This window comes from Cyprinodon tularosa, unplaced genomic scaffold (assembly GCF_016077235.1).
Source record: "Cyprinodon tularosa strain WSP-4 unplaced genomic scaffold, ASM1607723v1 ctg221, whole genome shotgun sequence".
NCBI lineage: Eukaryota > Metazoa > Chordata > Actinopteri > Cyprinodontiformes > Cyprinodontidae > Cyprinodon > Cyprinodon tularosa.
The window spans coordinates 581,567-594,110 of record NW_024038824.1 but is presented as its reverse complement, the minus strand read 5'-3'; the positions used below and the strand labels follow the sequence as shown (position 1 = coordinate 594,110).

General features: G+C 37.0%; 1 protein-coding gene across 2 annotated transcripts in view; it reads left to right on the top strand.

Annotated features, from left to right (window-relative positions):
* The window catches only part of adcy8 (adenylate cyclase 8 (brain)), a 153,995-nt gene that overhangs the window by 119,608 nt on the left and 21,843 nt on the right, over window positions 1–12,544 (top strand). For both annotated transcript variants that reach the window (XM_038286163.1, XM_038286162.1), the window contains one exon: window positions 10,070–10,228. In XM_038286163.1, coding sequence (XP_038142091.1) covers window positions 10,070–10,228 — 159 coding nt within the window. The remainder of the gene's footprint in view (window positions 1–10,069; window positions 10,229–12,544) is intronic.

Sequence of the window (12,544 nt, the reverse complement as noted above, 5' to 3'; positions counted from 1 at the left end):
ATCGATTTTCCCTGGGTCAATTCGATCACTTGTTTGGCAAGCAAGAGACAATGACAGCTCACAGCACGAGCCCTTTGACACTCTCAGCTCTGAAAAGGTGTTGCATCAGGCAAAGAGACATAGTGCATATGAAAAGAGACTGGTTGCTCTTAGCCAAAAGGTTCATTTTGCAGAATTTAAACCAACTTCTCTCATTTCTAATAGTCAGAGCCTATATAATACAAAACAGTTTGTTAAAACACTGTGTAATTAAGTTATTCCCTCATCAAAATGGTTCATAAAGTGGGGGTTTTGTTTGACATGTGCATCACTGAGTCATCTTCCTGAGTTCTGCTTTCTGAGCAACAGTCCCTCTGTGTCATGTTGGACATGTCTACAAAGAGATGATAGTACCCACCTCATCCAGGGAGCACCTATTTTGATTGCATTGCGCCTGCACATTGAAAAGACATGTACTATATGTAATCCGCTAGTGGTAATGTGAGGTCAAAGTTGAGATGAAGTAACTGAGTAGGTCATTGGCGCAGTGACGGCAATTGTTTTCCTTTTGAACGGTTTCTGGTCATGAAAATATTTGCTCTGCGAGGTCTTACGCTGAATTCAAATTCAGAATCTTCTGTAGGTCAGATTCGGAGGCTGATATGTCATAGCGGGGTGCTGAGGTCTGTTCGGATTGCAAGATCCCTCGTCTCACTTGGTGCCGAAGAGTGGTGAATAATTGGAAGTGCAGTTTCTTGTAATACAAGTAGGTGAATAGATCCCTCTGAAATTAATGTAAATAGTTTTTTAAAAGGTTATTGAGTCAGATATGTGGCAGGTAATGTTTGATATATCAAAAGGTTTTTATCTGTTACTATGTAAATGGGTTTGGCTTTAAGGCCGTGTCCTTGGAGGATGTAGCCTTTAAAATCAAAAACACCCGTAGACTTTTTTCAGCCTTCAGAAGAAGGGTCGTGAAATTGGCTGGACCCAGACAAGGAGGGGCCACTTTGCAATGAAGACAAGTGTCTGTTTTCCAATATTTCACATTAAAAGAAAAGGACCAAATATTTATGAATATTCCACAATGTTAAGCCAATATTTCATAATTTAAAGGTCACTGGTTTACTTTAAAATGCTTAAAGCATATATAGGCAGTTTAATGATTTAGACAGATTTGATTCAAGTTTTTTTCTGGAAACATCCTTTTCTGGCATTTTGAAAAGCTTGAAATACTTGAGTTTTAAAAGAACAATACTTTTTATGTTTACATACAGCAAGTAACCTAACAGTTCTGTAGGATGGAGCTTTGACAAGCACCATTGTTGCAGTGACCATAAATGTCCAGTCAGATTGATATCTGGACACTTTGATGGCCATATTATTTTTGGTTAATCTCCCTTTCCTGAGCAAAGCAGTCAATGCTATTTTCTCTTTGAAGCTGCACCATTATCAGATAAAACAAAGACCCAACCTTAGTCTTTGGAAAGCACTATCCTGCAACCTTTAATCAAATGAATGGTTCACTTACAGGCCTTTGAAGAACTGAATGACACGGTGATCGGGAAATTCACATATTTGTTTGGTGAAGGAAATTACCCAAAGTTGTGGGTTGGTGGGACTGGAATTAGACACCCCAGCTGTTAACCTGGGATGACTGTAGAAATGTGGCTATTTTCCTTTGGGCAGTCATAAAAAGACAGCATTCTATCCTAGTTGGAGGGTTTGGGGAATACTTGACAAACAGACCATGGTTTTTGAGATGTAAGGGTCAGGTGTCTGGCCATGTAGTCCGAACCACAGGGGACGTTACTCTCACCATTACTTTTTACTCTATACACTTCTGACTTCCTGTACAAGACCGAGTCATGTCATCTTCAGAGATACTTAGATAACTATGCAGTTTTTTGGTGAATCAGAAATGGACAGAGAGCTGAGTAAAGGGAACTGGCTGACCAATTTGTTGCATGGTTTTGAAGCACCCATCTGGTTCCTAAATGTGAACAAAACAAGGGTGATGATTTTATAAAGAGGAATTCTTTATTAGATGAACATTATTGACAACCCTTCAGAAGACTCTTAAACAACACAGTGTCCTCAGTCAGAGGCTTCTTTACATCAGCCTTTTTCCAACAATTCTTTGAAAAACAAAAAAAGAACAATTCTTTGAATATATATATATATATATAAATTAATTCCCTTTAGGATCAATGAAATATTTGTAATTTCAATTGAACTGAAGAGACAGCTTGTTGAGCTCTGCAGGCTGTGTCTTTTTTCCCCTCTACTTTCTCTGATGTGATACAGCCCATTTAGTTCATTTCATACGATTTTGTTTAATTTATTTTGTTTCTGTTTGTAGAAAACTGTGACAGAAACTTCAGAAATGTTTAGGTGTACTTTTTACAATTATAGCTAAACAACTTTTGTGTCGAGCATTCTGTTAACAGAGTTAAAAGTCTGCGACAGAGGTTTCTGTTGCATATGAAGTCCATGCCTGTCATGTTTGGCTTAAGGTGCCTAACCCACATGCAGAACACTCAGTGGCAGGAGAAAAGTTCAAAGGTTTATTGAAGTGTTTGAACAAAATAAATGAACAGATCCAGAGGGGAACTCGTCTGGTCACGAATGGGTTCTGAAAAGCACACAGAGTTATCAGATCCAGGACTGGTCACGAGTGGGTTCACTGCAGAGGGGGACAGAGGAGTTAGTGGAGGTCCAGGTAATTTGTAGGTTGAGAGTGAGCAAGGCTGTACCTGTTCAGGAGTTGAGCAGAGCGGCAGAGGGGGGGAACCTTGAGGGTCCAGAGGCTGTCGGCAGGCTGAGGGCTTGGCAGAGACAGAGCTTAACTTGCGTGTTGGCAGATAACAGATCTGAGTTTCCTTCCAGAATCTTCTGAGAGCGGGCAGGCAGAACTTTGACAGGAATAATTCTCCAGGGTTCTTCAGAGAACGGACAGGCAGATGACTGGCAGAGAAACTCTTCAGGGTTTCAGGTTTCTGGCAGGTTCAATCTAGGAAGCAGAGAAGAGAGAACAGATCAGGTTTTCAGGGAGTCAGAGGTTCAGACAGGCTGGTTGGCTCAGGCTTGCTAACCGTTACTGGCAAACACTCTGGCACTGGAGAGAAGTCCTCTGCCTCCTTAAATACGGATCTCCTGATGAGCAGATGAGCGACAGGTGGTGCAATCAGCTCCGGCTCCAGGAGATCTCGTACGCCCTCTGGTGGAGAAAGTGGACAGACCTCCAGATCCCAACAATGCCTTGCATATGAAGTCCATGCCTCGCTAATCCATGCCTTGGAACAGCAGGGAACAGAGCAGTACCTTCTCAACAAGCAAGGTTTTTGAAAAGTAGCCAGTAACAGGCAGTTTAATTTCTGTGTGTTTTTCTAACCTTTAAAGTGAGAAAATTTGACACAAGTGCACAGAGAGCTGAGGAGGATCATGCACCCAGGCTTGTGACATGGGGGGGCTCATAGCATTTTATCTGCAGGCATAAAACATTGAAAATGCACGTAGGGAATAGTTTACGGTACATGTGTGCACGATAAATAAATCTGCTTGTATGATTATTTATAACACTTGTGTCCTTTTGTGAGACTACTTGTCTCACTTGTAATATATTGAGGATCATTTATTTTCTTCACTTCAAATTGTTTCAGCCTATTCAGAGGGAAAATTTTTGGCTTCAGATGTGGCAACAATCAAGAAATAAAATCATCTTTATTTAGCCTTGATCATTTTGACTGGGTGTAACAGTGTCTTGTAGTATATGTGGTAAGGAGACAAAAAAATGGATTCTATTATTTTTGAGTTGGAAGGGCAAAGACGTTGTAAATTTGGTCAGTTGAAGATCCAAGAGGTTGCCCATATAGGCATTCAGGTTGTTTGGCTGATGTTTTTAAAATAATTGTTAAGAAATTTAGCAGACCATTTTGGATATTAAAGGTTTCCTCAAGTTAATTATTAGATAAATTACCCTGCGACATTTAAGGTTTTTTTTGTTTTGTTTTTGTATGGTTTTCAAAATTATATCTATGTTGTTTTGTCAAACAAAGTAGCTGACTGTTTTAGATTAGCTCCGAGATGTCTTCTGTTAAATCTATTGCTCCTTTTTACTTCATCATCTTTGACAAATTCAGAAATGAATTATTGTAGCACTTAGGCCAATAATAAACATCAGGAAGTAACTGATATGTCTTACTGGAACACATCAGATGGTTCTGACCAGATGGGAGTGGGTTTTTCTTACACAATCTGAAAGGAATTAATTTAGACTTGTTTATTTTCAACTTAAATGTACCAGTGTCTATGTCTTTGATACAGAAAAGTAAGAGAAAAGTCTAAATATGTCAACAATCAACTCTGAATCAAGGCTTCTTTCTCTCTCTCTTTGAATACAACTCTTCTAATCAGCAAAATATCAGGACCTAGACACAAAGCAGCCACTTTGGGGACATGCCTAACCCCGTCATCCCAGGTATAAATATTTGCAAAACATTTAGGGCCTGTGGATTGAGACTGATGGATAAAAATGCTGTTTAGGTGTCAGAAAACAATCAGTGCTGTTTTGACCACATCATTTTACTGATACCTTTGATCCTTAAATAAATTGATAAAAATGTTTGCTGTTTTATTCATTTTGGTATTTTCTTACTGTTAGATCATGTTGCTTCTATCAAAGTATTGATTTAATTCCAATGTTATTTATTTATATTCAGGAGTCCATGATTGTGGAGGATGCTACATGAAGCACATCTTTGTTGCCACTGAGTGTAGAGAACAGCTATTATCAGAGTGCCTCAAAAAAAGTTTTTCGTTCTATTACAACTACGTTTGTCTCTAGCAATTTGAACTCAATGCCTATTTAATTCTCTATACAATTTTCTTTATTTTGTCACTCGCTGTTTCTTCTCATAAAGAACAGAAATGTTATCAGTTTCGTTTGACAATGTTTAATTGCCTTAGTTAGAACAAAGAAGGCAATTAAATCACTTGACTCATTTAAGGTAAAATGTATTTATATGATGCAATAAAAGCATATATTGCTTTACAGTTAAATGATAAGAAACCAAAAAAAAAACAAAAAACAATTAAATATCACAATGTGCATAAACTATTCAAGAGACAGCAAGGCATAAATAGAATAGAATAGTATAAAAAAAAATCCCTTTATTCTCCCACTATGGGGAAATTATGTTGTTACAGTAGCAAAAGAAAAGAAAAACACAAATAAAATACTGTAGTGAACAGTGTTTTTACAAATATAAAAACTGTGCATCTGGAGAATAAATAATAAATTTACAGCTGTGGACTTTTTTACTTTTACTTGGATGTGGGAAAATAGCAGAAATGCCAGAGATTTGCAAAAGTGACAGCAGCATGTTAATTAAGTGACTAAGACAAAAACTGTGCACAAATCAGCATCAATGTAAAAATTTATTGAGTTTGTTGGGAACAGTGATGGTTATAAGGTCTTACAGCTGCGCGTAGAAAGGATCTGTGATAACGCTCCCTGGTGCATTTAGGGTGCAGCCATCTGTCACTGAAGGAGCTTTCCAGTTCAGCATCAGCTTCATGCATGGGGTGGTAGATATTATCCAACAGAGATGTCATTTTAGTTAAGGGTCCTTTTGTTTCCCACCTCTTGCACTGTGTCCAGAGAGCATCCAATCACAAAGCTGGTCTTCCTGATCAGCTTATCCAGCCACTTCCTCTCAGCTACAGATAAGCCACAGCTCCAACAGACAGCTCCATAGAAGATGGCTAATGCCACCACAGAATCAAAGAAGGTTTTTGGAAGAAATACAACCGTCTAAAAGTGGTGTCAGCTGGAACAAAACATCTGGAAGAATAAATTAGTTTTTCATAGCAATTTGAGGTTGTGTGTTACTGAGCAGCTTGGTCACCCCTTAGCCTTTAATGTGGTATTGGGCTAGCCTAGAGCGTCTGGTTACTCCACCTTGGTGCTCTTACAGGCATGTGGATATGAAGAAGATGTGACAGGTGCAAGGGTCTCAGTCTATGTAAACCCTTGAAAGTAAGTTATCAAATTTTAATGTCACCCTGGAAACAAACAGGAACCTGATGAGCAAGAGAGAACTGGACAGAACAGAACATATTGTTTAGTTTAGGCCAACAAATTAGTTGGCTGTCGTATTCTGAAATAGATCTTAATATCCTACTAAAGCTGGGCATACACTGTACAATATTTTCAATCATTGTGCTCAGCTACAGCTCAAACTGTATGAGAAACTGCAGGGTTTAAAAGTTAACAACTCACGATGTATTTTCTTACACTGTACGGCCCGGCGCTCTGATGCGGTCTACCTGCTCACACTGTACGTCCAAATACCACATATTGGATTCAGCACTGAGAGATGGCGCTGGTCGGACTCTTAAATCTGGAAGAAAAACTCCATTATTTGCACATGCGCAGTGCATGAGGTTCTGGTACATCGGCTCGTAGCTCTGCTTCAACAGCAGGATCCACATACGAACAACTTACAAGGGCCGAGTGAATTTCAGACATCTTTGATTTTCTCCCGACCTTACGATTCCTGACGGGGAGGTGGTCGGGAGAGGCTGATTGGTCCTTGTTACCCCCTGTATACTACACGAAGCAGGATGCACGATGAGGCTCGACCTGATTGAAAAAGTTCTCCCATGACTGGAGAATCGGCCCGACACGGGCACAAAATCATACATTGTATGCCTGCCTTTACCTCATATTTGGGCTATTAATTTCTTTTTATGCAATTTCTACGTCGTTTGATGCTGAACAACTTCGGAAAAATACTTTTGTTTCCAAATAATAAGTACATTAGAAATGCGTAGTGATACTGAAGACAAGATAATATTGTGATGAATTGTTGATAATATTTATGGAAACATCTGTTTAGGATTATTTCATATTATGTTATTTATTATTGTTGGTTATTCTTAAAGTGTGTCTATTGCTGTTTTTTTTTTCGTTTCAGTTTCCCAACAAACATTTCTCATTGATTTACAGTGACCTGACCTATTTAAATCTGTTAACCAGCAGCCTCGGTCACTTTGATTAAGGTTTATTTTGTATCATATTTTGCTTTTTTGTAGTTGCCATTCTGCTTGAAAAGCAATGATTTATCTGGGGCCACTTTTAGTAAAGATGTATTTGTTAAATTATTAGCCCCAGTAGTAGCTAATTCTGCTAGCTAAAATTAAACTGAAAGCAATGTAATTGGTTGAAGTGGTCATTTTTTTGCTTCACTTTTTTAGTAGCAGAGAAACCATCTGGTCTGAGCTATGATCCTCATCAAAATCTGGCCAAAAGACTGCTTTTTTTTTTTTCTTTGTCCATTTGAACCTTTGAGGGGAATTATATTATACACCAAAATAAAATATTTTACTAGGATGCAATCAAACTAATGGTAACAACATATTTAAAATCATGTGCCGTAACCTTATTGAAAGAGTGTCTAAAAGAATAAAAATAGTCATAGGATATATTGTAAAATTTCATGAATTAAAACTAAAATTGTAAGAAAAAATAAATAAAAATTCTGCAGAGCAGATGTCATATTTTAAACGAGCAAATGGGTTGGAATTAATGCAATCCACAACATCTTCTGACTACCGGTTTAGTTAGAACTGAATAGAGGTTTACAAACAATGGCTCGATATGGCCTCAGGAGGTCCATACGGATGGAAGTAGAATTACAAACAGGAAATAGATTTATGAAGATCAGTAATGCAAACACAAAACTCTAAAATCAAAAACAGACTTCTTCAAATATCTCATTCTGTTTGCCTTAAACTGTTTCAGTAGTGTACAAATCCTGGGTCATCCATGACAAGCCATTATACGCAGGAGGGGGGGCTCACATTTGAGCTGACACCAAATATAATGTAGCCATCCCTTGTTTCATGAGACAGACAAAACAACTCACAAGGTATAGTTGGGAACATATGTGGATGATCAGGAAACAATGACGACCCAAAGATTGAGCTGAATAGAGGGAGGCCCACTTACGTATAGGTAGGTCCTGAATGCCCTATTTTAACCTTAATTGAGCAAATAGTTAAGTGTGATAGCTCTGACTACACGTTACAGTATGCCTGCTACTTCCAAATAATTCAGGACTGATGATAACTTTTGGACAAGAGATTAAATATCTCCAAAAAACAAGAAAGAAGTCATGTTGCCTTCAGCTAAATCATTGACCAAAATGTAACGTCCTGTCAGACCGAGCTTCTAAAGCAGTGTCAATCTGTGAATAAAACAGTGTTGAATGGTTGAAATGAAAGTGCAGAGCTTGAGTTAACTAGCAATTCAGTGGAGCCCTCTTTCAGCAGACACTGAGATATTTGCTCGCTTTCCAACTAGTTTCATGTTAATTGGAGAGAAACAGAAAACTAGGCTGAAGTTCCTGTTCTACTGCTCTTATTAGGCGACTAATTGGTGCCATAATTAATCAGAACGCCCCAAAGAGAAATAGAAATTCTTTCACGCTCATTGTCCTGTCCTAGAAATAGTACTCCAATTTTTTTTTTATTATTATTATTCATCCCTTCGGCAGGCAGACACTTCTTTGGCCCTGATTAATTCCCAGGACTTTTTTCAATTAATTATTTCATAAAATGCAAATTTTACTTAATTGCTGTTGCTGCACAGCAGATTGTCTTAAATTGTCTTGTACTATATCCGATGATTAAATGTTATAATGTTGCAATGGATGCTATCACCTGATTTATATGAGTTACATTTAATGAGGGATTAATGTAACAGTCTTTAGCTGAAGCTTTTTCACCCAAAAGCTTTGAGGACAAATACTGGATCACATCTCTTTTATTTTCTTAAAAAACAACATTAAACCACAACGCGTTTCAGAAAAAAAGCTTTGAGCTTCAACCAGCATATGGCAGCCGACCAGCAGCACCAAACAGAAACCTGAATCCACTGTCCTAGACAAACTGATAATAATTTGATGCTGGTGTGCTAAAATAATTGATATTTCCTTATTTGGGAAACCAATTCCAAAGTATGACTTCACAAGATGCTCCACATTCCTCATTTTAAGGAAGAAAGTTATTCTTGTAAGAGTTTTCATAAAATACAACTTTATTCTCGTAATATTAGGACTTTATTCTTGTAATTTTACAAATTTTTATTCTCGTATTAAAAAATAAAAATAAAAAATCTCTAGCCTGGTACTAATAATCCATCATACGATATAGAAGATTAAAAAGAAAAGTAGTTTTAATTTTTGTGTCAAATTATTTGTCTTTTCACAGACAGAAAAGAATGAAGTTTGTTTTAAGAATCTTTAATCAGGTTAAAATATTCTAGATTTCGATTTTCACTGGCGAAAAAAAGTTCAATTCAAAGTAATTTACTTGCTGTGGCATTTGGTCATATTCACCCAGGCGGCGTGTGCTACTCACTGATTTGACAAGAAGATGTTACCCTGGATGGTGAGCCATGTAAATGCAAACACCCCCATATTCATCTGAGTAACATCATATTTGTTATTTAGAAAAAAAAAATGTAACTGAAAAATGTTCAGGTGACAAATGGCTGTAGGAGAATAAATTCAGACCTGACTGTGGCCCTTCACTGTTTTCATGCAGGCTCATATTAAAGCCAAAGCTGACGTAAAGCAAAACCTCGAAATTTAATTTTGTGAATTTGGAAATCATTTTTTTTTTTAATAGTGGATTTGGTAAAAACATTTCACTTGTTTTTGTTTCAGCTTTTTTTTTTTTTTTTGCTCTTTTGCTGTCGTTTTTGTTTTGTTTTTCATTCATTTTCACACAGTTTGTTTCCAAAATGTCAAGCCTGCAAAGCTTGAAAACACTCTCATATAGCTTAAAGATTTTATTTTTTGTTATCATAAAGGTGTAATTATTTGCTTTCCTCACAATCCAGCCAGCAGTCTGCCTCCTCATGTGAATGTGGGGTTTTATCCCTGACTATAAGGCTTTTCGATTTCAGTTTGGTTTACAATAGCTGACAGTTAAGTACTTATGGATTCAAACCAAACTGATTCCAAAGAAAAGACCAGACCAAGTGTGTGATTTTGTTTGTGTTTTATGTGTTTGTTTTCAGCTGGAGTACACTGCCCGGCTGGACTTCCTGTGGCGTGTCCAGGCGAAAGAGGAGATCAACGAGATGAAGGAGCTGCGAGAACACAACGAGAACATGCTGAGGAACATCCTGCCCAGCCACGTGGCCCGGCACTTCCTGGAGAAGGACCGGGACAACGAGGTCTGAACAAAACACACACACACATAAAAAGAGTAAATGAATAAAACCATAAAAATGACATCAAGCAACTGGAATTATATATTCATTTGTTTTTCCAGCACCTTTTCTGTTGGAAAACGAAAGTCTTGTAACCTTGTTAAATGTCTTTTATGCATAAATGCATATCAATTATTATTTTTATTTTTTCGTTAAAAACTACCAATTAGTGCCGTTCAACCTTTTAAAAGTGTTTTCTACCTCATTAAAACATGGGAGGACATGTGAATATTAATATTGGAACATGGCCTCTTTTTTTCCCATGCAGTACATCTTTCAAAGCTGTGTTGTTTTGAAAGGTTAGCCTAGATTTCTTCTTCTCACAGCGTCAATGGTGATGGATGCTAAACTTTGATTAGGTCATAGCAAGAGCTTGATTTTTTTTCTTAAATTTTGCAAAAGATTTGTTGCTGTTTGGAATCACTGTACAGCTAATGACCCAGTTTGGGCCAAGTTTCAGCTTTGAGAACAATATCTTGTTATGAAAAACCAGAAAAAAAACACACCTGTCATTGTGCTTGAGAGTCAGTATGAGATGTTTTACCTTTTTTTAAGCTCTTTTGGATTTCTCCAAACATGGTGCTGTGCATCAAAGCCAAACATACAGTATCTGGTGTGGTTCCATTTGGCCTAAAGCAGCACCTTATTGTCTGTTTTGATGAAGCTTTTCCATAAAGCGGTTAAAGAGAAAATATGTTTTCCCATTCAGAACTTCTGTCTTCTTTCTAATTGTCTTACCATTTATTTTAATATTTAACCTCCCATCCAAGTGACCACATGCTAACAGTAGGAGATAAGTTTGAGGTATTTGGGTTTTTTTGGGGTCACTTCCCTTTTTTGTACATGCACCAACTTCTGGGGAAAATCCCTGATTGATGGGCACCAACCATGGGCGTAGGTTTGCATAGGGACCATAGGGACATGTCCCTACCAAAATTTTGAACCGACCTAATTGTCCCGACCAATAATTGGATGTGAGCAACATGTTTATGATTTACAGCAGTAGTTGTTACAGCAGTGGCTTCTTTTCCTCTCGCAGCTCCTCTGCCTGGTCTCTACTGTCCCTTTCATGTAGCAGCGCATGGAACTGTGCTGCGCTGTTTAACTCCACTCTCATTGGTTGTTCTGCCTTAAGTTCCGCCTTCTCTCTCTCTGATTGGCTGTTTTCTAGTCTGCGTGTGCTTGGAGCACAAAATTGAAAATTTATTCACACTAGAATGCCGCGGTTACTACAATTAATATTAGGCTACAAAACTAGTCCCAATAAAAAAAAAAAGGAATATTATGTACACTAAAAAACAAAAGCCTTTTTTTTCTGTTATAAAACGAAATATTCTGAGTTAGCCAGGAGTTCTGAAGACTGCTGGAAAAATGGGCAAATAAAGGCTGTAAGCCATCAACATTTCTGATTCTTAGCCACAGCCAAATAAAAAGGAAAATGTGAAGTTTCCTTTTTGCCTATATCTAGTTGCTATTACTGTTTTCATTTTTTGATGACTCTTTCAGGAAGTTCAGGTATAATTATTAGCAGGTGTTATTTTTCTTATAGAGTATAACAACAAGAAATGGTGCCTATACATCTGCTATTTTTAGTTTAAAAAGCATAATTAGGGTTCCACATAATAATAGTAATTTAATTGACTATTTATACTTCTAGAAATAGGATAAAGACAAGAACAAACAGAGGAAGAATATTAATATTGATTTTATCTTATATAGATTTCCACACATTCTATAAGTAAATTAGTACAAACATTAATGTCTGGTAAAAATGCTTGAATCTGGCTGTTTATTTTGGATATTATTACATTCCAGATAAGATAGTGTTATATTGTCTTTTATAATTGCTAAAAGTGATTTTATATTTGAATACACTCATTCTACGACTAATTCTTAGTGTTGTGTTTGTAGAAGATGCCACTAAAAAAGAAAATAGACATAAGGAGCTATTTAAACAGTCAGACAGTAAGCAATATAGGACGATGATAAAAGGTTGTGTTTCATTTAATCCTTTACTATTAAAAATGCACTTATACATTATATGATTATAGGAAACACAGATATCCAGTAATAATGATGCAGGGCAGCTTGTAGGTGAAGCAGCTGCCCTTCAGTGCTTCAGGTGATGTCTAAATAAACCAGGTGAAACTAAAATATTTCCTCTTGGGGAATTCTGCATGGAGAATATTGACAGACAAACATTTTTTTTTTATCATATACATATATATATATATATATATATATATATATATATATATATATATATATATATATATATAT